A 22,605-nucleotide genomic window follows, 5' to 3' on the forward strand; every position below is an offset into this window, starting at 1 on the left:
GGCTGCTGCCACGTCCCACCAGTGTTGTTTCTGGCCTACCCTGTCCGCCTTAAGAAATCCAGGAGCTGTTACTTAATTTACAGTATTGCAGTCGCTTATACATATGGCCCTGTTCTTCCAACAAACTTTTGTGAAGATGTTCTACCTTCTACTCTAATTCCTATGTGCAATACTAGAAAGAGAGTTTTTTATGACTGTTTATAAGGTCAAGAAAACTGTTTCTATCCTTACTCTTATTGTCTGAAGACATCTTTTCTTATCCAATAAGATTTACGTTATTCTTCCTTTTTTTATTAAGAGAGCAACACAGTCCTGTCTTAAAAATCACCAGGAACTTCAGGTTACTCTGAATGTCAGTGTACTTTCAACACACTTACAGGATACATTCCCATATGTAGTTATGCACTCTTGGCACCTCAGTATTAGGTCTGTCATTCTAATTTAGGTAGATCTATGATTGCCTTGACTTTAGAATTGGAGATTCAAACTTGTGTGTATTTGAAACAAAGAACAGATATATTATTTGCATAAAGTAGCACAAGAAGCCTGAGTGAGAAAGGTTTAGCATCTCTTCTATTGCACAAATTCAGCAAAGGATCATTCTCAGGAGGTCTTAATAGATTTTTCTTTTGATTTCATTTGTAGAATGTTAAATTAGCATTTGCAAAAAAGAGTGTTTACAATAAATAACTTTGAGATGTTTGTACAAATCACCACCTGGGCCCAAATTTAGTTTCCAGTCTGAAGTTCTCAGTAAAAATTGGTCAGAGAGAAGCTATCCACTGAAATAGTACTACTTTCCCCAATCAACATTTTTGTCTTGTTCATTTCATTTTGAGTTTTGGAGACCCAAAGGAATAAGAAAATTTTAGGTAACTGAAGAGTATCCCTATGATTGTGTAACTCTGGATATTCTGCTTGTTTCTCCTTGCCTCTGCTAGGTAGAAGGAAGGACAAGAATGTTGCTTTAATCCAGTTCTACTCTCTGCTTAACACACTGAATCCTCTTACGTCAACAACCAGATACTTATGATTTCTTAGCAAAATAATTAACCATTTGATTTCTTACTGGGCAAAGGTAATGAACAAAGACAGATCCTCAGCTTCTACAGAATACTACAAATATATACATATATAACATCTGGCTCATGGATTTCTTGCAGCATATGTGGGGGGGTTTTCTGGTTTTAGAGGAAAGACAGTATACTCCAGGAAAGAAATGTAGAAAGTCCAAATTCAATCTTACTTAAGCACATACATGGAAACATAGCACACAGAAAATGGAAAAAAATAAATTACTGTGTTTTCTAATGATGGGTGTATAATGGTGGTACACACACCATTACCACACAAGCTAATGCTAATAAATGCAGAGAGTTATTTTTCATGAATCTCATTTTGTTAAACACATTACAAATTGACAAACACATTACAACTTCCCATATGTTCTGGAAAGTCTGAGGCAAACTCATAATTCTTACTCATACTTTTGAAAGTCTCTTATTCTAACTAAAAAGTATGTTTGGCAGAGAAATTTCAAATATCTTAGAAATAATTTGTTCACTCCTTGTGGAGCTGGGCTTTATTGATGGATTTTTTTCTTAGCAATGGTTCACACAAACGTCATCATTTATTGATACTGCCTGGAGACATGTTGGAGAGTGTGTGTCAGAAGATACATCATTCCTTTGTTTCAGCTAATTATGTTTTCATTAATACAGTAGAGCAATAAACTATCAATTTTCTACTTTTAATTCATCATTTACAATATTTATTTCTCAGTTCCTGAATTAAAGTTGAATTCCTTTTTCAAAGCAAAAAACCAGTCCCTTCTAGCCCCCCATTTATTCTATATATTCCTCAATGGATGTCCAGCGCAACACAAACTGTTTTTCGGCTCACAGAGAAAGCATAAGACAGGCACCCAAAGCGTGAATCTCTTCCTAAAAAGCATTGATAAAAGTCTTATCAAGACATCAATAATAGAGGTAGCATAAAATTAGTAGTACTGTATCTGTTTGTTCTGTTTAGTCACATAATATTATAAAGATGGTATGAAGACCTACAGTACTACCCAAGCAGTTTACTAATTTGGAAGTTGTCTTTACATCTGCTGGCTTTTGCAGAGGTGGAAACTGAATAATTCCCTCCATACACATTCATTCATTTTTAGCACATCAAAATCAGCCAAGTCTCTCTCTGTCTCTGTCTAGTTAAACATTAAATACTGAACTCCTACCTACACCACAAGTGATGAATTAGATTTTTTAAACTATTACTACAAATAGTAACATGCATTTGGTTCCAATGCTTTTTTCTTTCTCCTCTGAGTTAGTCTGAGTCTGTTTGAAATACCGCTGTGCAGTGGAGCACCAATCATAGGGACAGAAGGGATTACCTGAGGACTGAGGGAATATGTACTCTTTGAATCCATACATTAGATATTGCAAAAGATAATTGACAACCCCCTTCTGGTATAAATCAAATTCTTGAAGACTCTGTCTCTGCTTTCTTCACATGAAAGTCAATCAAATGAGTATATGGATGTTTACTGTGAGGTTAGTCACTAGACAGTAATTGCCTTTCTGTACTGAGCAAATAAATCAATTCCATACAAAGGAAAAATTATTAAGAGATCCTGGATATTGAGCTTAAATAAATATGATTGATTACTTGAATTCTCTAAAAACAACATGAACAATATGATTTCCAGACTGACCTACTGGAAGAAAAGTACAAACCTTAATTCACTATAATTTCTGGTAATGTGGAGGGCAAATGGGTTGCATGAAAATAGAAAGCAAACTTTTCACCATAAAAGGAAACTGTTACAATTCAACCTAATGCACAACATAAGCACTGTTACTAATTGTTGGTGTGCAATGTATCTATACATTAGATACTAAAAAGGAACATGAAAAGGCCACAGAAATCCTTCTCTAAGATTTGTTTCCTGGTTCATTTGGTACTTTGAAGATGTAAGAACTGACATATGTAAACATCTTTGTCAAACATATGAAACTAGCTCACCTCCAGTTTGCCAGGAAAATCCTGTTTCTGCCTTCTTTTAGGGAATATACTGTGGAACTACAGCGTATTACACAGACTGTAATATACTTCTGTCTTCCAATGTCATCCTATAATTCTAGAGGTTAATTTTCTACCTTAGGTGTATATTCAGCTATATCCTTTACATGTTTGTAAAACAGAAGTCAGAGATCTGGTGAGGAACTGAAAAGTTAACAGACCATTCTTCATATTGTTCTGCCACTGTGGACATTACTATTATGGTATATATTTTGTTTTAATCTATGATGGATTTTACATATTGATATGGTAGTTTTAAATGCAGATTATATTAAATGCACCTTCTTCAACTGCTGTTTGCTAAATTATAGAGTTCATTTATGTTACATAATTACTCTGTGGAACTTGATACTTCAAAAAGTTTTTGAAGCTAGGAATAAATAGATTAAAAAAATAATCAGATTAATGGAAAATAGGTTAATTGGTAACCACGGCACATGATTACTTAGATCAGCATGTTCTTGAGCTATAAACTACAGAAAACTGGGAGACAATATGAAAGGAAGAATGCTACCATGCTTCATCCATGTGCTGTTTGAACACTACCCCTTACATATCAATTACCCAGTTGCAAAGGTCTCACTGGGCTACAGCTACTGCTGTTGTGTTGTAGCTACAGCTATTCTTTTTCCCAAGGTATTTAACCACATGAAGAAGTATGAGAGACTTAATGATCTTATTTTCTGTTAAAGGTAGTGCTTGCTGAAGATACCTGTTCCTTGTCCACCTTTTCAATTCAAAAACAATACCTACTCACAAGCTTTTGCAATAGACCAAAACTCAGACTTGTTGAAAATGTTACACATATTACAGTGAACTATTGAGGGCAGCTTTGATGTATCAGCCGTACATACCTGGGCACACAGCAAAGTTTTGTGTAAAAGTGGTTTATGTAGGTATAATGACTGAAATAGGCACAATTCAAATCAAAATATTCAATGTTGTTTTCTAAATGTAAGAGATAGCAAAAGCCTGTAATTACCTGTAACTGTTAATTCTGTAGTTCTTCTGACAATGAAGAATCCATATTTTAACTCACAAGTGTAATTTCCAATGTCATCCTCTCTAACTTCCCGAATAACAAGAGTGTCCTTTTTAAACACAATACTTGATCTCCATGTCTTTGACTTGCATTCCTGTTTAAAGATAATACAACACTTCAGTGACTATGTTTTCACACTTAAATTGAACCACTGTTGACAATGCTTCTCAAAGCCAAGAAGGTTAGGCAAGAGCTTGGGCTAGTTATGAGCTTTACATACACTAAGTATCTAAAAATCCAGTTCAGTTAAGTGTTGATCAAAAAGAGAAACAACTATACAATTTTATCAGCTGATTTAATGTTTGCTCTCTGACAAGAAAAAGAAGAGGAGTTGATTCCTCTGGTGGTTTTCTTTTGACATTAGATTGTTGAGGGGCTCCTATTTCATTTACTTATTTGCCATTACATTTATATCTGTGAACCATGACTGTTACATTACCAGTGCCTACAGGTTGCAAGGGAGAATTATTTTTTATTTATTTTTAAAGAATATTATAATTCAAAACAGTAGAGAAACAGAAGAAAATGAGAATGAGAAATGAAGTTGTTATACATGCCTTCCTAAAAACATCTCAGAATCAAAGATCTCTGAAGTTTTATACCTACAAAAATGAGTTAGCATTTCAATCTTTACTACCTAAACATTCCTTTTTATGCCATAATAGAGAGTATACATTTTTGCATGCAAAAGACTAACCTTAAAATGTTTAATCTATTTTATTCTAATTAACCTAGGTACTACTTGAAATAGCTTTGAATATTTTTCATGTTTCTAGGTTTTCTAATTTTTTTTAATTGTAAACCAGTATATTTATAAGCTATTAGAAAAAGAGATTGGTGCTTTCCATAAGAAAAATATCTTTTGATGACCTGTCATAAAATATTTTACTTGATTATCTTAGCATAATCATTGTTTATACAGAAAGGGCTTTTTTTAAATGTTGAAGTATAAGAGGTTGTTTGAGCTCATTCACACAAATACTGTCAATGACTCTTAAAAAGCTCTTGTTTAAGAAGCCAGCCATAGTTTTAAATTTTATAAAACTTCAGGTATATATTGTATTACAAACACAAAATCCAAGATGAGTATAAGCAAATAATTGGTTACATACCTCCCATCTTAGACATACCGTCAGTTAATTCTGCCACAATCCTTCTAGGCCAGAAGTTTTTACTTATTAGAGAGCATATTCATGCGTACCATATTTAAATGCATGTGTGTAATCAAATAAATTATCAGGCTTTTAAAAAATAATTAGAATTCATACCAGCACATAGATAAACTAGGATTTCCTGTATACACAGGCATCTGTAGACATCTGTGTAGACAAAATACACAGAATCTAAATTTTTTATTTACTTAACTCTTTTGGGACTTTAAATTGTGTGCATTACAGTACTGAGGTACTGAGTATTTCCTGCAGATGGTAAGAATCCCAGAATTCAAGCTGCTCTTTATGGAAGCTCTAGTGAGCTGCCCACAGGCAGCACTGTTTGCAAGAACTTGGCCCTTAAGTAACGATCTATCAGTCAGTAGTTATTGATCAAAACAATTAAATCACTGATATTTGCAAGTAAAAGCCAAATGTAAAGACCAAAGATTTAGAAGTCTTTCCTGAATTTTATGATGTAAAATTAAGCCATTCATTCAGATAACAGCATGCATAGCTATCCTATTTATATTTTTCCAAATAGATTTTATGTCTGAGTTTTTAGAAACACAATTTTTAGGCTGGTATAGCACAAGCAGTTGTGGTATAAGCAGCTCACATGGCTTTACTTTAGCATATCAAATCAGCCCAGACTGGTGACACTTTTCCTTTTCAGCCCTCTTGTTAGCAGAAAGCTGCCAATTCTTTGTGACAGCCATAAATGGATATTAAGAAAACACCAGCCCTAAAGTTTACTAAAGGAAGAATTTGAATCTCTCTTTCACTTAGTTCATTCTCTTCTGTCCTTGATTCTGTTGTCTGTTCTTAACAAATCTTAAAACAATTCAAGCTTCATATCAGATTTAGATCATGAAAATCATCAGAACATTGTGTAATGCTTTGTTAAAGGTGAAAATCTGTTGCATTCCTTACCTTATACCACAGAATTTCAGGCTCCCTAAATGGAAATATAAAATCCTCAATTTCAGGGCATGAGATTTCCTTGCTTTTGCTAAGTTCAGCTTTTTCAAAATATTTCATCTTTGAATTGTAGCAGAGTCCAGTGTCATTTTCACCCACCGTCAGCGAGATGGACACTTTCATACAGTAAGTTGAGTTTCTGCAATATAATAAAAATAGGAATAAAAGTCTAATACATAAAAAAAGCCAATGTATTTGACATGGGGTTTAAGCCATTATTTTCATCTCAAGCAAAAGATAGAAATGCAGACATTGTACTTTGTTCATGTTTTATAGCTGTTCAGGATAATTTTATTTTTCTCAGCCATTAACTACAATATTTAGAAGGTGTGGGCCTTACTCTGTGACTAAAGGTTTATCTCTCTGCTTTGTCAAACTCTAACATTACTGTCCTTACCATGCATTTGAGGACAATTTCCCCCAAAACAAAAATGCAATAAAAGCTCCATGTATTTACCAGTGAAATCAACCAGCTTGCTGACAGACACCATTATGACAGCTGTCAGGGGTGAACAGATCATGCTGTAGTACCACAAGCGAATGCCAAACTGGAACATGGACACCACACCGAGAGCAACCTACTCATCATATCTGATCATGCTTTGAAGTGGAAGTGGTAACCTTTTTTCAGCCTTTAATTAAAATGAGTCTTGTGACCCTTCCAATTATAGAATAAAGGATGTTTTAACCTAATGGACTGCTATTTTGTTTACCTTAGCCTTCAGTACCCATACTCCCAGGCCAAAATGTTGCTTCTGCATTACCTACAGTCTTCATTAGTTTGGGCCTTCTCCTGAAACTTGTTAACTTCCTCTGCTGCTGGATGTTGATAAGCCAGGCATCCAGAGACTAGGGAACATTGTCTTCCTTCCCACATTTCACTATGCACTTTAATTAGGCTCAAAGGCAAAATTACTTGAATTTTTTTTTTTTTTCATTTGAATTTCCAGGTGGGCAGCAAATGAGTGTATAAAGTTGAGTACTTCCCAGGAACACACTGTGACAATGCAATATTTCTCTCCCACTGTTTTGTAAATGCATTTGACCTCTGATCTGCTGAAAGAGGATCCTGCAGAGAGCACTGAGGAAACATTTATTTTCTTATTTCCATTCTCAGACTCTATGAGCTGATTGCTGATTTACAACAGCCTTGTGTGTATCGGACAAGGCAGAGTCTCAAAGGTGGCTACATTTTCTCCTTCTTAGCAGTTTTCTTAAAATTTGTTTCCTTTTTCTGTACAAGAAGAGGGGATAGGAATGCTTATGAACAAAGAATAAAAGGGACTAATACAAAGAACTCTATAGTCCAATTTTCTAGAAAAAATGTAAACCTGAAAAGGAAGACATTAGAATTAGAGAATACTCTTAGGAACATAAATTCTGGAATGGAACGACCCTTAGCTATTCAGCTAGTTCATGGACTTGTAAGGAAAAAAAACCCACAAAATTACTTCTTTATAGTGAAGCTAGAAGTATAATTTATTACCCCATTCAAGAACCTGGCTGTATAAAGCAAATAAAGTTGTTTAAAATTTATGCAAAGCAAAGAATGCATCCACTGAACATGGATCACTCCTGCTGTTTTTAAGCTGTTTGAGAGCTGATCGCTATCCTTACCTGTACGTGCAATTTAAAAAAAATCAGTATGTTAAGGAATACATTTTCATTATTGTACATTATGTTTTTCTTCCAATAAGGTGCTACTTGGAATATTTATTTATTATGTAGCTCGAGAACACCATTAAAAGTTACCTAAGTCAGTTTTTCAAAATTGTTAATATTCTCTTTCTCTGTTCTTGAGATACCTACCCCTTGGAAACAGGGAGAAGGTCGAAACAGTCCATCAAGTTCTAAGGGTCAAGAGTGCATAAACTAAATGAGAGGACCCCCCTATTGGATGACAGGGAGCAATATGTGGTGAGGTATTGGCTGTTTAATTTGCACATTTAAGTATTCTATTTTATTCCTTTCCATGTGCTTGAGCATTATGTGGTGTTCTTATTACTGAATCTCATTATTTTAAAATTTCTAGAAGGAGCTTGGAGAAAACAAACAAACAAACAAAACCCCCAAACACTCAACTGGCATCCCATTCTCTGAAGAAGCAAGCTAAGTAAAATTGTCATATATACTTTTTTGTCTTCCTTTAGTATTCACAATGAATTTGCCAAAAAATCTCATTTATGTTTTGGTCTACTAGGATCTCTGTTCTGCAACAGTGACAATGTCAATTGCCAGAGCTGGAATTCCTTCTGAGGCACATCCAGGTTTCCATCGCAACAGCAGATCCTTTACCAGTTGCAGCTTAGGCTTCCTGCGCCGTAAGAAGATAGCTATTTTGGAAATATCCCAGAATGTTTAAACCCATTGTTTGAAGAGGATGTTGGTATTTAATGACTCAAAGTTGTGCATGTCTGTGATTTGATTCGTATGGATATAAACCTCCTGCAGACAGAAGCGCAAGTTCACTGGGCTTTAAGGCAATTTTGTTCTAAAATGTCAGATATAAGGTACTGAAATATTTTGGGTAGATACTTTGTCAGTTGAGTTCCAGAACAGAATTTTCTCTCAAAAGCCCAAAATAACATCAAAAGAACTTAAAACTCCAGATGTCCCCCAGTGACACAGACTTTCTTATTGCAAATCTAAGTACTAACTGCACTGTCAGTCTGACTCATCTTGTACACTGTGTTGGAAACCAAGGCTGTTGGGATGAAACAAAACTCAAAAATTATATAAAAGGCAGAGCAACACAAACAGTATGAGCAAAGGAAACCAAGTTAATGGCCTCACAGAACAGAAAAAGAGAAAGAAAATTAAACTGTCCCCAGGTGGGAATGAAGAAGAAAGACAAAATGGTTTGCTGATTACAGCTGGAGCATGATGGATACAGTATATGGGGACACCCTCAGCTAGCAGAAAGTGTAGCAGGCAGCAGAGTCTTCCAGCAAGCATACATATACTGCAGAGGGTAAAAAAATGTTCAAGTGTTAGAGCTAAGAAAATTGTCTATATATCTCTTACTGGAGGCACCAGATCAAACAAACAAGCAAACAAACAGATGTTGTGAGTTGAAGAAAATATTATAAGCCAATGGAAGTTCAATGTTACATTAATTATTAAGAGAAAATGCTACAAACAGTTTTTCTCCTTTTATTCTCCGGTATGGTCCACACTGTGAACCTTTATCACTAGGCAGCTACACTTCAAAGCAGTACCAGACTAAAACTTCAAATCTGCAACAGCTACTTAGATAAAATTCAGGCCATGAAAATCACACAGGTTATGAATACATTGTAGAAGTTTTACTAGAACTGTATGAGGTTCCTCTTGTCAACAAGACTAACTTGCATATTAGGACTAGGAAAATAGTAATCCATCTGCTACCACGGATGAACAAAAATTTTTTCATATGGTATAACATAGTTTGCTCCAGTGTTTGACATGGATCAATGAGGCCGTCTTCATCCTAACATGTCATCCATACACTAGTTGTCTATAAATGTTAAAAAAAAAAATAATGGCAATAGTATCTACTTAATATTTGATTCTATTATAGTTCTTTATTTTTGTAGCCATCTATCCTCCTTAAAATTTTAGGGCCCAGTAGCAATGGATGTGTGATTGAATCCTGTGATAACAATAGGACAGAAGAATATATGAAAGCCTTACATTCTCAATGACTTCTATATCCCAGGAGTAGTTGCTCTAAAGACCAGCTTCCCATGGTTCCCTTGAATCAATGGTTCACCTTTCGTTATCTGATATTATTTAACTTCTTGGTTGTACAGCAGCCATGTGAAAGCATATAGAGCACTGACTAAAAAGAGCCAGTTTAAACAAAGAACAGAAGACTTCTGCTTTTCACCCTTTTCTCTACCAGAAATGACATCCACCTTACCAGTTCGTCAGTATCTATTTCACCTTAATGTCAATTGATCTGCAAATGTCATAGGTGTAGATTATTCATACAGGATATCCATCTATGGGATACCTTGAAAGTCAGACCCTGCGATACAGAAGAGTGTGACAGAGTGAAGAGTGGAAAAGTTCTACGTAAAGAACTAAAAGAATATGGTTAAGTTTGAGGAAAAGAGCATGAAGTGTGGAAAAGTCTTGCAAAGAAAAGAAAAGTACCATTGAGTAAAGAGAAGATCTTGATGAAAAGCAGAAAAATGTAGGTTAAACAACCACAAATACAGCCACATTACAAAATCTCTTCCTTCGTCAGTGACCCAGAACTCATGGCAACACCCTGAAGACTCTGCTCAATTAATGACCCAAATAAGTGTTTTCTAAAATAAGATCAATGGTTATTTACAGTCCTCTGAGATTCTCAGTTACTATGTACATGTATATCTTCCTTAAATTAAATGGAATTACAGTAACTTGTAATAGATGGGTCTATGCCATACTTTACTCTTACAACCAAATTCATTAGATAGTGATTTTTTAAAATCTTAGGATTACAATTAACTATTTCTACAAAACAAACTTAAAACCTGAAATAATTATTAGCACTGAAACTCTTTTATGACTATCACTCATTCATCAGCTCAAGGAATTGCAGTACTTGCTGCTATTAAAAAACTTCATTCTTCATATTATGCAATTAGAAATTAGAGTGGGCCAGTAGAGTAAAACTTGTCATCCACCTACATAAACCATGCTTTAACACCAGTTACCAACATAACATTATTAAAAGCTTTTCTTCAGCTGAACTTTTTTGCTGAAGAACCTCCTAACATTTTGACGAAAAAATATTTCATTTCCTTTGTCTGTTCCTTTTCTCTGCTTGAATTTCAGGATGTTGGTTTTTTGAGATGTAGGCTAGAAAATATATTCAATACAATACACATGCATTTCATGTTTCTTTCTAATTGAAGAGAGGATGATCAAAGTAGAAAAAAAACCAGAGGAATACAACCTGCATTTTATCTAGTCTAGAAGCATGTCCCACATTATTCATGTGGATATCTACACAAAGGTAAAAAAAAAAAAAAAAACCCAAACAAAGAAAAAAAAACCACAACACCAAACAAACAGAAAACAACACAACAACAAAAAATCACCCAAAGGAAAGACTGTACGGAAAACTGTGGGATTGTCCTGCTAAAGTATCTGTCTCCATTGTTGTTCATGTCTAGCAAAACAAGGAGTCTTGTGCAGTTTATCATGCAATACCTATGAAATCAATGGTGCCCAATGATCTACAGACTACCAGGATGCATAAGTAAAATTCTCTGAATTTTGTCAAGGTCTTAGCTTTTGAGTATTTTTCATATCTGGAAAGGCAGAGACACATGTATTTCACATCTAGGTATTTTTCTTTTGATCAAGCATTGTGATTATAAGAATATCCCAGAGTATTCACTTTTGATCAGTACCAGTCAATCAAGTAGCAAAGAAAATATGAGCTGTTCACAAGAATCATGAATGGTGAATGGACCCACAAATACAGAACTTCCACTGACTAATATAAGGTTGATATCTTGTCTATTAAAATACTTGTGAAGTGATTCCTTATTGAGTACAAATGACAAAAGTGTACAAATGATAACAGCATACATCTGAAAATCATATTTCCAATGGATTTTTTTTTCAGGAAAAAAGGCAGAAGTTTGTACTGTAATTCAAAATATCCATGCATGGGCGTAGATCAACTTGTCAAACTTCAGACAAATGTCTTTACAAAGAATAACTTTGAGAAGCTTAAAGAAGGCAGAACTTTAGGAGTAGAAAGCTAGAGAATGAGTTTGCTTTAGTAAGATTAGCTTATCTTTGTTGGTTGTTTTCATTTCTTTGGGGGTTTCCAAAAGCTTTGCATTTACAAATACACAACAAAAACATCCTTCTGTTTCATAAAATATGGTTATTAGTCTTCTCCTCTAATACTAAACATCTGACATAAACATTAATTCAGTCTTAGAAGCAAGAATTGAAAAACAATTTGACTAATAAATAACGCAGGACACTGGAAAACTCTTCAGAGCAGCCTGTGAAGACAAAGTCCACACACAGCTGAAAATTAACTTTGCCCCATTGTGCTCCATGTGAAAGAATACAAGGAATATGGATTAACCATATTTTTCTAGAATAACAGGAAACTTTCCTTCATGTTTACAACATCAATATATATCTTCCTTCTCCATTTAAAGGTAATTATACAAAAATCTCTTGTACCTGACTTACAATTTTTTTTTTCCATTTGGTGTTTCACAATAGGCTTCATGCCCTTTTTTCCCCTGTGTTTTTCATTCTATCCTATAGTTACAGAACTCAGAAGGTTGTGATCAACAAAGCAGAGTCTGGATAGAGGCCTGTCACTAGTGGTGTGCCCCAGGGGTGTGAGATGGGTCCAGTCCCTTTCAACATATTCATCAATGACCTGGATGAAGGAACAGAGTGTACCCTCAGCAAGGTCACTGATGATACCAAGCTGGGAGGAGTGGCTGATACACCAGAAGGCTGTGCTGCCATCCAGCGAGACCTGGACAGGCTGGAGAGCTGGGCCGAGGGGAACCTCATTAAATTCAACAAGAGCAAGTGTCAGGTCCTGCACTTGGGGAGCAACAACCCCGTACACCAGTACAGGCTGGGGGCTGAACTACTGGAAAGCGGCTCTGTTGAGAACGACCTGGGAGTGCTGGTGGACAGCAGGTTGACCCTGAGCCACCACTGTGCCCTTGTGGCCAAGAAGGCCAATGGTATCCTGATGGGTATGATGGTGCCCAATGACAGGACAAGGGGCAATGGGCACAAGTTGGAACACAGAAATTTCCAGCTAAACATGAAAAAAAGCTTCTTTCCTGTGAGGGTGCCAGAGCAGTGGCACAGGCTGCCCAGGGGGTTGTGGAGTCTCTTTCTCTGGAAGTATTCAAAACCCTCCTGGACGTGCTCCTGTGCCCCCGGCTGTAGGTGTGCCTGCTCAAGCAGAGGGGGTTGGACAAGATGATCTCCCGGGTCCCTTCCAACCCCTACCACTCTGATTCTGTGATTCTGTAATTTCACCTGTTAAAGAAGAAATTGGTTACATGGAAAGCATCTCCTTTATACTTGGTGAAACACCAAACAGAAGAGAGAAGAAAAAGTGACGCATTTATCACTTTGCAGAGAAAAAAATATAAATCTCTGAAAAATGGCATTTGACCAAGGAAGCTGTAATTTAACAGTAGTAGGGAGGAAAAAAAATACACACCAAACCACACAAATTAAATTTTGAGCCACTGAAAAAAATTACCGATTTTTTTAAAATTAAAAATTAATATAAAATATATGCATATTTTTTTCATTTGCCTTTTCCTTGAATTTTTGTGTTACGTGTGAGCCCACTGAACAGATATGATCAGGAACATTCTGCACATCACCTTCATACTTTACTTTTTGTCAGGCTACTGAGGTTTCCATGCCACTGGAAGATACAGATTCCCAGAACACTGGATGTGGGATGTATGTATATATATATTTTTTTCTGTCTTATAGAAACCCTCTAGGGGCAGCAACTTATGCATCATCACAAGAAAAATCAGGGAAGGAAATTATTCCAATATTTCTAAATTCTACCGTGTCAAGTGTCTTGACCTTCATATAAGATATTATATTTTCATACACTTACATATGCTTAAGTAAGGTCTAAAATAACTCTTGAAAATAAACACTGGTCAGAACTGACAGTTGCAGTAGTGCCAACACCATTTTGAAATTAATACCTTCATAGGCCTGCCACCACACACAAAAACCCCTGTTTCTGCTTTCTGTATCTTTCTAGTAAGCAAGCTATTAAGAACAAAGAAAGAAAAATTACACACAGGCACAGACGAGAAATTTGTAGGCAGTACCATCAAAAAGCTTGATGTTTTTTATATAATATGTTACCTCCAGACTTTTTTTAGTATTACTGTACATAGTCCAATGTGGTATCAGTTAATCCAATACAGAAGTTATTCTTTAGAATATTATGAATTATTTAGAATTTAGAATGACTAATCTGCACAAAATGAAAATACGTCAAATTATATCATCAGGAAATTAAAAAAAGATACATGTATTTTAACTCCTAGTGTTATATTCAGTTTTGTATGTAACACTGTTATAACTTGTAGGACATAAAAAAGAAAAGTCAGTGCAAGTTTTATGTAAAAACAAACTAAAGAAAAGGGGGAGGTGACAAAACATACACAGAGCAAGAACAGTTTCTCTAAACTTTAGCACTTACAATACTGACATCTACATTTGAAGGACCTGCAATAGAGAATTAGGCACTTAAAGCATATTTCTTTATAAAATAGAATTCTAAAATGGGACATATGGGTTATTGTTATGAAACTCCACTTTTTTCCTGTATTGAATAAAACCTGGAAATTGTCAATCTCCTCTTCTGCCTCACAAGAGGGAACTCAGTGGTGGAATTATACAGCTCAGCGCTCCTCAGGCAGCATCCCTAATTTTCCCTAATCATGATAGAAAGAGGGAAACTAAGGCTCTATCCATTACTTGTCCACTCCAGTGCTTTGCCATGTATACCTTTCACCAGCAGGTTAGTTCAGAGGTGTGTAGCATATAGCTTGTACAGAAGACACGCTGTCTTTAGGACTAGAAAGAAGTACCCTTTGGGAATTCCTCACCCAACCCCAGGAGGAGGTAATTTTAACACAAACCTTGTTTTGTTTTGTTCTGGTTTGGTTTGGTTTGGTTTGGTTTGGTTTTGTTGAGTGCAGCCAACTTGCTTTCTGTGTGAAGAAGCAGTTCCTCTCATCAAAGGTGTTAAGGATAAGACTAGCTTCATCTAGTACATAAAGGCAGCATTCGAAGGAGGGATGAGCAGGGCAAATAGACCTCTGTTGATCCTGGCACTGATCACCAGGCACAAGATCTTTCTACAGTTCTAAATAAGGTGCAACAGAACCAGAGTACAATAATGATACCTGCTGAATGCAGCAAGACCCATTAACAATGTTTTTCATATAAGACAGGACTCTGAAGTATTTGCATTCCTCAGCATACCCTTTATTTCTCCTTCATTTTCAAGGGATGTAATACTTGTAGTGCACAGCCTGTCACAGCATTGGATTTTTGCAGGGTTTATTAAACACGATGACTAATCAGGAAGTTAACTGGCAGCACAGCAGACATGTTCTTTCAGTGTATATCATGACAGCAAATTCATTTTTTATCTTTCCAGTAGCATTACTAGAAAAACTACAAAAGAAACGTGGCCAGCAGGTCAAGGGAGGCGATTCTGTCCCTCTGCTCCACTCTGGTGAGACCCCACCTGTGGTGCTGCGTCCAGCTCTGGGATCCTCAACAGAAGAAGGACATGGACCTGTTGGAGCGGGTCCAGAGGAGGGGCACAGAAATGATCTGAGGGCAGAAGCACCTCTCCTATGAGGACAGGCTGAGAGAGTTGGGGTTGTTCAGCCTGGGGAAGAGAAGGCTCCGGGGGGATCTAATTGCAGCCTTTCAGTACTTAAAGGGGGACTATAGGAAGGATGAGGGCAATCTCTTTAGCCAGGCCTGTTGAGGAAGTAATTTTATTTCCAGCCCCTCCTAAACTGGACATTAAAAAAGAAAGTCTGGGAAATGTCTTTTCTTCACAATATTTTAAATTTTAATATCTAAAATTGACCACTGATGTTAATACCCACTTTCTATACATGATCCATCCAATTTCAGGGAAAAACTTGTGTTGACTTCATTAGTTAGTTTTTCGTGTTTTGTAGACACAATTCAGTCCATTTTCAGTCCAAGTGACTTCTATTAGAGTTATTAGGATGCCTGAAAGCCGGAGAGAAAAGCATTCATTCAAAAGAAAAACAAAAACACATTATTGATCAGCTACTTGTGCTCTTTGCTACTGGCTCCAAAGGCTCTTTGTGAGCTTTAAAACTTTTGCATAAAAAATATTTAAAACTTTTTGATGGTAGTGGTTTGTTTGAGGACATGCCTGAGGCCTTGGGTGGCATGGTTAGGGAAGAAAGCCAGCGTACCCTACTGCAGCCAGAATAGCTGCAGTGTAGTGAGGTCCCCTTGGTGGTAGGGTCTGATGCCCTCAGCAGTCTGTGGCTCCTGGACCATTTGTTCAGGATAGCAGTTTTCAGTTTTCAAATTTTTTATGCAAGGTTCCCTTTTGTTATTTTTTTTTCCTTTTCCCCAAACTCTGGGATGACTGGCTCCCACACTCCCTGGCTCTGACAGCTGAAATCACAGATTGCCTCTTCCACAAAGCTTCCAGAGCCAACAGAGCTGCAAGTGCTGGGGCAGTGCTGCAGGAGCGGGGGAAGAGAGAAGAAAAGTGGAGGGAGATGGACAGAAGCTGGATGGAATTTTCCTCTGTGCCTTGGAAATTATCTTTTGCTTCCACACCCCAGGGGGCCAACCCAGTTTGAAAACTGCATTTGACCTCAGTTGAATTACATAAGCACTGATTTCTTCCCTCAAGGGTTATCTAATTATGCGCATGATACTATGAAATAACCCACTGCACACTAGCCTCCAGGACTATTTGAATATCAGTGTTCTGCAAGATACTTGTTTTAATATGTTTGAATTAGTCACACCAGAAAATATTGATCAGTTTTAGTGCCCACTTCCATCCTCGGAAGCCAAAACTTTGGCATTTTATCTTCTTCTGACACAACTGGTACATGCTGCCATGTTCCCCCTTCTCCCCTCCAACCCAGCTAGAAGAGAATGTCAAAGTCTAACTGCATTAGAGTAACGGTTTCCTTGTGTTAGAGAGAGCTACTGACTGATGTGAAAGGCCTTTTATTGGTGTTCTGGACAATAAAAATGAAATACAAATTAGTCTTTAGAAAGGGAATTGAATTTTCTCATCCTTATAATACCTTAAAGATTTTTTTGTGAGTGAGCTAGAAAAAAATATATATGTGTACACTTTTATGCTATTGACTTTTCTGTACAATCTCTGTCTTTTTTTAGAGTCTAAGTGAAGCTTATCGCTTTGTGAGAGCTGGAATCAATTTGACATTGACTTCCACATTTTAATAAAACTTCACTTTCTTAGTACAAAATACTTGAACAAAATTCTGACAATAATCTTAATTAACAACTTGTACTGCCAATTACATGGAAGGCACAATTGCATAAAATTAACTAATTTTCCCCTGAAACACTTTCTTAAAATTAAAGCTTCCTTTCAGATAAATTTTTTTTAAAAATTACCAAAACTAAAAAGCCATACTTTTACAGTACAGGAATATAAAAATATTCATATAGTGTAACTCTGTACCCCTGCAGAATAGGAATATATATCAAATACATTTTATTTTAAGTTAAAGCTTTTTTTTCAAATAGCTTTAAAACAAAACTCCCATATTCTTACAACATACATTTCTGTTCGTGTCTATACATACATATATGTATAAATCAGTCATATGGGTATATTATGCATTCCAGTAATTGTAAAACTAATCAAATACATGATTTAAAGTTATGATACAAAGGTTTGTAAAGCATATGAATACTATACCTGTACATTATTCATTGTGAGGAAGGCCCAATTTTTAAAACAACCTTCTATTAAAAAATTTGGTATGTGAACTCCTTCAGAGAATAGCACTTACAGATGGTTTGCAGGTAAAAATGTTGGAGGTGGTTAAAAAGGATGGGAATCAATAAAAAAAAATAATTGTACTGCACAAACTATAGAGGGTGAGTACAATATGGGTTACCATTAGTCTGAATTTAATAGTACATTTAATATTTTAGTGCTACTTACAAATTTAGTGCTAAATTAGCTACCCATTTCAGTGAGGCTTCCCAGGATGGTTAGTGAAGAAATTTTAGGCCAGTGAGTCATAAAGTGCTAAAATGGAGACAAGTCAGAATGATACTAAATGGTTTCTCTGCAGCAGATAAATGTATATTCCCAAAGGAGACAGAAGTATGAAGAGCTGTGTGAGTATACTCTTATAGATGAAAATCCCTTTAGCTTTCTACAAACTGCAGTAGGGAGATAATACTGAAACATGAAATGCCTCTAGGTAGATTATCTCTTCATAATTTAGGAGATGATGGCGCTTGTTTTTTCATTTGTTTGTTGGTTTTTTTTTTTTAACCAATCATCATGGACAGTAAATTTTAAATCTTACATAGCACCATATGCCAGAATAGCAGAAATGCAGTACTATGGTTTCTTCAGAAAATGACAAGTTAACAGAGTTTTATTATTACTCCTATTTCTTCCATTTATAGAATTACAGAATCACAAAATAGTTGAAGCTGAAAGGGACTTCTGGAGGTCATCTGATCCACAGCCCCTGTTCAAGCAGGGCCACTTAGACCTGCTTGCCCAGGAACATGTTCAGACAGCTTTTGAATATCAACAAGCATGAAGACTCCACAACCTCCCTGAGCAACCCATGCCAGGGGTCTGCCACCCTCACAGTAAAAAGTGTTTCCTGATGTTCAGACAGAACCTTCTGTGTTTCAGTTTAGGCCCTTTGCCTCTGGTCCTGTCACCAGGCAACACTGAAATGAGCCTGGCTTTGCACCCTCCCTGCAGATAGGTATGTACATTGATGAGATCCCCCTGTGCCTTCTCTTCTTTAGGCTAAACAGTCCCAGCTCCCTCAGCCTGTGATCATAGGAGAGATGCTCCAATACATTAATCATCTTCATGTGTCTTCATTGGACTCTATCCAGTCTGTCCATGCCTCTCTTGTACTGGGGAGTCCAGAGCTGGACACTGTACTCCAGGCGTGGCCTCACCAATGATGAGTAGAGGGGACGGATCACCTCTCTCAATCTGCTGGCAATACTTTGTCTAATGCAGTCCAGGTTGTCATTAACCTTCTTTGCTGCAAGGGCACATTGCTGGCTCATGTTCAACTTGGTTTCCACCAGGACCCCCGGTCCTCTTCTGCAAAGGTGCATAGACAGTTATTCATGGAACACCTGTTTTCTAGGGTTTTTTATTAGCATGGAGTGGAGGGGAACTGTTAAAGGAAAATACTTTTTCCAAGGATTTATAAAAAAGGGGAGGAAAAAAAAATAACAGTTGCTATAAGAATAAATGGAAAAAACCTGCTTACTCATTGAAACCAAAGGCCCTTAAAATGATGTCTACCATTTGGTGCAACAGTGCGTGCAAAGCAGCTGTGCCTACGCAGGGTTCTGTATTCAGGAAGAACTGGGTGTAATCCATCCTAATGACTCAGAAAGTCATCAAATACTGGAACACCTTTACCACCAAATCATCCCTTTTGCAAATGCAATCCACCTTCTTTTCTACTATTAAAACTGAAAGCATTATTGGAAACAAAGGAGATGCTGAACGGCTTCTCCCTTGTTCCCTCTCTTGACGCTTGATGAGGTAGCACAAGTACATCCTACAGTTCTCAACTAGAGCTAGGGGAGGACAGGTCCTACTGTTCAGTCTCAAATGCTAAGTTAGATTCTTCTCTTTAGCTGCTAAGCAGCTGCATAAAGAATATTCCTTGAAGGTTTCTGTCTGAATGATCAGATATTTATCTCTTGCTAACTCTGCATGAGCATGTTCTTTCCTGAATAGAGATTCCTCATGTTCCTTTATCAGACGTACTTATTAAAGGTAGATATGGACAGAGATATCCAACAATTACAGTATTTATTATGGATATTAGAAGAATTACATTTGCACATGGATAAGATTCCTTTGAAATCCTCCCCATAACTCTTTCCCCTATATACCCAATAAAAATAGGAATAAGTATGACATGCTTTGAAAGCAGACACTAAACAAGAGAAAAATCATCATATTTATTAGGTTACTGCTTCAAGGCTAAGTGTTTCCTGGCATACTGATGCCACTTTTCCAGAGTCCTGGAAATTCTCAAATGACATTGCATTACAAATATCAATTTAAAAAATAAATAATTCCAATACTTAGGACTGCTACATTTGTTAAGAAACACTTTTAGTTATTCTTATTATACATTTACTTTCCTATGAATAAACAACAGTTCAGAAATCAATCAGTATTCTCTACCAGATGCAGAATTAGAGACAAGGTCTCTGAAGTAGTATGACATCCCATAGATGAATATAAGAGCATTGCTGTGTGCAGATTGAACCAGAGCTCAAAAGAAAGTACCACATTTCTGCAGAAAAGTCAGTCTTTGGCAATGCCTAACCTGCTACCAAAGCAGAACTTTAGAAAGGTGCAAGAGCTTGATGGAATTTATACAACTGAGTACCTCAGAGTCCTGAATTCCCAAAAAAGAAATTTATGAAAAAAGAGCAGGATTTGAAGAAACAGATCCAGCAACAAAGGACTATAATATAATTTGGATGTGTCTTTCATCTAAGGACCATAAAGTACATGGGATATTTATCCATTAACTATTTTTGGCTGTGTTCATATGAACAGCTTTACCCCACATTAGGTTCCAGAATTGCTTTAGTGTGATCTGTATCAACACAATAAATATTTTTAGTCCACTGTAATTTTGTGTTCTAAAACGGGATCCTGATTCACTTCAGGTTGTTGGTAAAGATCAGTGTCATGGAAGCTCAGGAAACAAAACCAGAACTCAAACTGTATTCATATTATGTTCATATCAACAGCATCCCTAAAGCCAAATAAAGGCAAGCAAGCACTTCAACCCACCCCAGCTACCTACTTTGCCCAGTGTTGAAAGTGTTCTCAGTCCAGCCTCTAGAGCTTCTTTCCAGTCTGCCTGTGTGCCCTTAAATGTACTAAAAGCCATCTTTATGTCCACACATTCAAAACGAAGCATAGAAATGCAAGCTTTACACAGCATCAAAGCACTCTCTCAGTAGTCAAAGCCATAAAATCTCTTTTGCCAAAGAGACAGCGTGTCAACTATTTCTTCTCACACTGACACCAAGAGGAACTGTTGTCCTACAGAGTGCCTCCTGAATATGTGATGCATGTATCTGCATGTTGTCCATGGTCTCCAAGACTGTAAGCATAAAAATAATCAACTTCACAGAGAAGAAAACAGAGTGCAGTGGGCTGTTTTGGGTAAACATTATTCAAAGATCCCTTGGAACTCTTTTCCTTAAGTGGCTAGGACAGCCAGAGGGGGACATTTTCTTGGATCTCAAAGGCTCTCAAAGCACAAGTGAGTTGAGACTCGTGTTAAAGAATGAGTAATTCCCTTCTTCTGCAGCATCCCCAAATACATTTATTCTTGTTTTCCTGATATTCTTGACATAGTGTAAAAAACTAAGAGCTGTGCACCTTCACTCCTCTCAACGGTAGGTTTCCATCTCCAGTGGCCAGCCCCAAGCAGAACGCAACACATCTGAGGATTCAGCAGAGCCTCGAGTTTCAAATATGCAGAGCCTCAAGTTTCAAATATACAGAGCCATACTATTCTTTGTCTCATACTATTCTCAGCCACCACAGTAAATAACTCTGAGGTGAAAAATGAAAACGATACAGAGGCTTCAGCTGCCCCAACAAACAGAGAGGTATGAGGATAAAGCACAGACAGATGCAAGACTCCATAACTATATATTTTCATTTCTGCTTTTATTTTTCAAGCTTGCTGCTGCCTCTCATCCTCAGAAGCATGAATCATCCAGAATAACCAGACATGAAAATCCAAAGTCATGTGAACAGTGGAAATATGAATGTATGAAAGCATCTCTGCACAAACAGCTTTGAATAATTTTACCTAATTCAAGCATGCCTGTGTAAGCTATTTTAGTTTGACAAAAATGAGATTTGCTTTGTGCATTTTAATTCACATCTCAAATGTAGAAGGTAAACTGAAGAAGTCTAAATACATTTCAGATAATTGAAAGTCACTTGCTTTTCTTTTTCACCTGGGCCCTGGCCCAACTTTTATGTATCAGTGTCTTTGTACAATGCCTTTCAGCACAGATATCTGAGGGACAGTAGCAGAGACCTCTCACATATTGTTTCTTGGTGGTAGTCTCACAGAAAAGTCTACTTCACTTGTAAGAAATGCAGAATCTCTACTTTGGCTTGTCTGGCTGCTTCTTCCTGTAGTAGGACACAGCTTCCAGCTGGGCTGGTGCTGCCAGCTTAATCATCTTCTGTTCCTTGTGACCTAGCTTCACCCCCAAATTGCCCACTATCTAAATATAGGAATAGCTGTATGGCACAATTTAGTTCAGTTTATAATTATACGATGGCTCAAACCCCTGCTATTGGTTTGTATAATTGGTAGAGAATTTAATGAATATATAAACTCCTTCTAAATAGAAAATTTAACCAATATCATCATTTATGTACCACATTTTCTGTTTTATATTTTTATTTCTGCAGTCTATTTCAGTCATAATTTCTTTCTTCAGATTGGGAAAGAACAAAGAGAACCTGTAAATTCCTGTATTGATCAAATATTTTTT

At 36.7% G+C, this 22,605-nt stretch overlaps 1 protein-coding gene across 1 annotated transcript in view; it reads right to left on the reverse strand.

Annotated features, from left to right (window-relative positions):
* Window positions 1–22,605, reverse strand: part of IL1RAPL1 (interleukin 1 receptor accessory protein like 1) — a 772,957-nt gene that overhangs the window by 277,764 nt on the left and 472,588 nt on the right. The window contains exons 4-5 of the mRNA XM_064444684.1: window positions 6,214–6,400; window positions 4,070–4,223 (exon numbers count right to left, since the gene is read on the reverse strand). Coding sequence (XP_064300754.1) covers window positions 4,070–4,223; window positions 6,214–6,400 — 341 coding nt within the window. The remainder of the gene's footprint in view (window positions 1–4,069; window positions 4,224–6,213; window positions 6,401–22,605) is intronic.

The sequence above is a fragment of the Phalacrocorax carbo genome, chromosome 1 (assembly GCF_963921805.1).
Source record: "Phalacrocorax carbo chromosome 1, bPhaCar2.1, whole genome shotgun sequence".
Classification (NCBI taxonomy): Eukaryota; Metazoa; Chordata; class Aves; order Suliformes; family Phalacrocoracidae; genus Phalacrocorax; species Phalacrocorax carbo.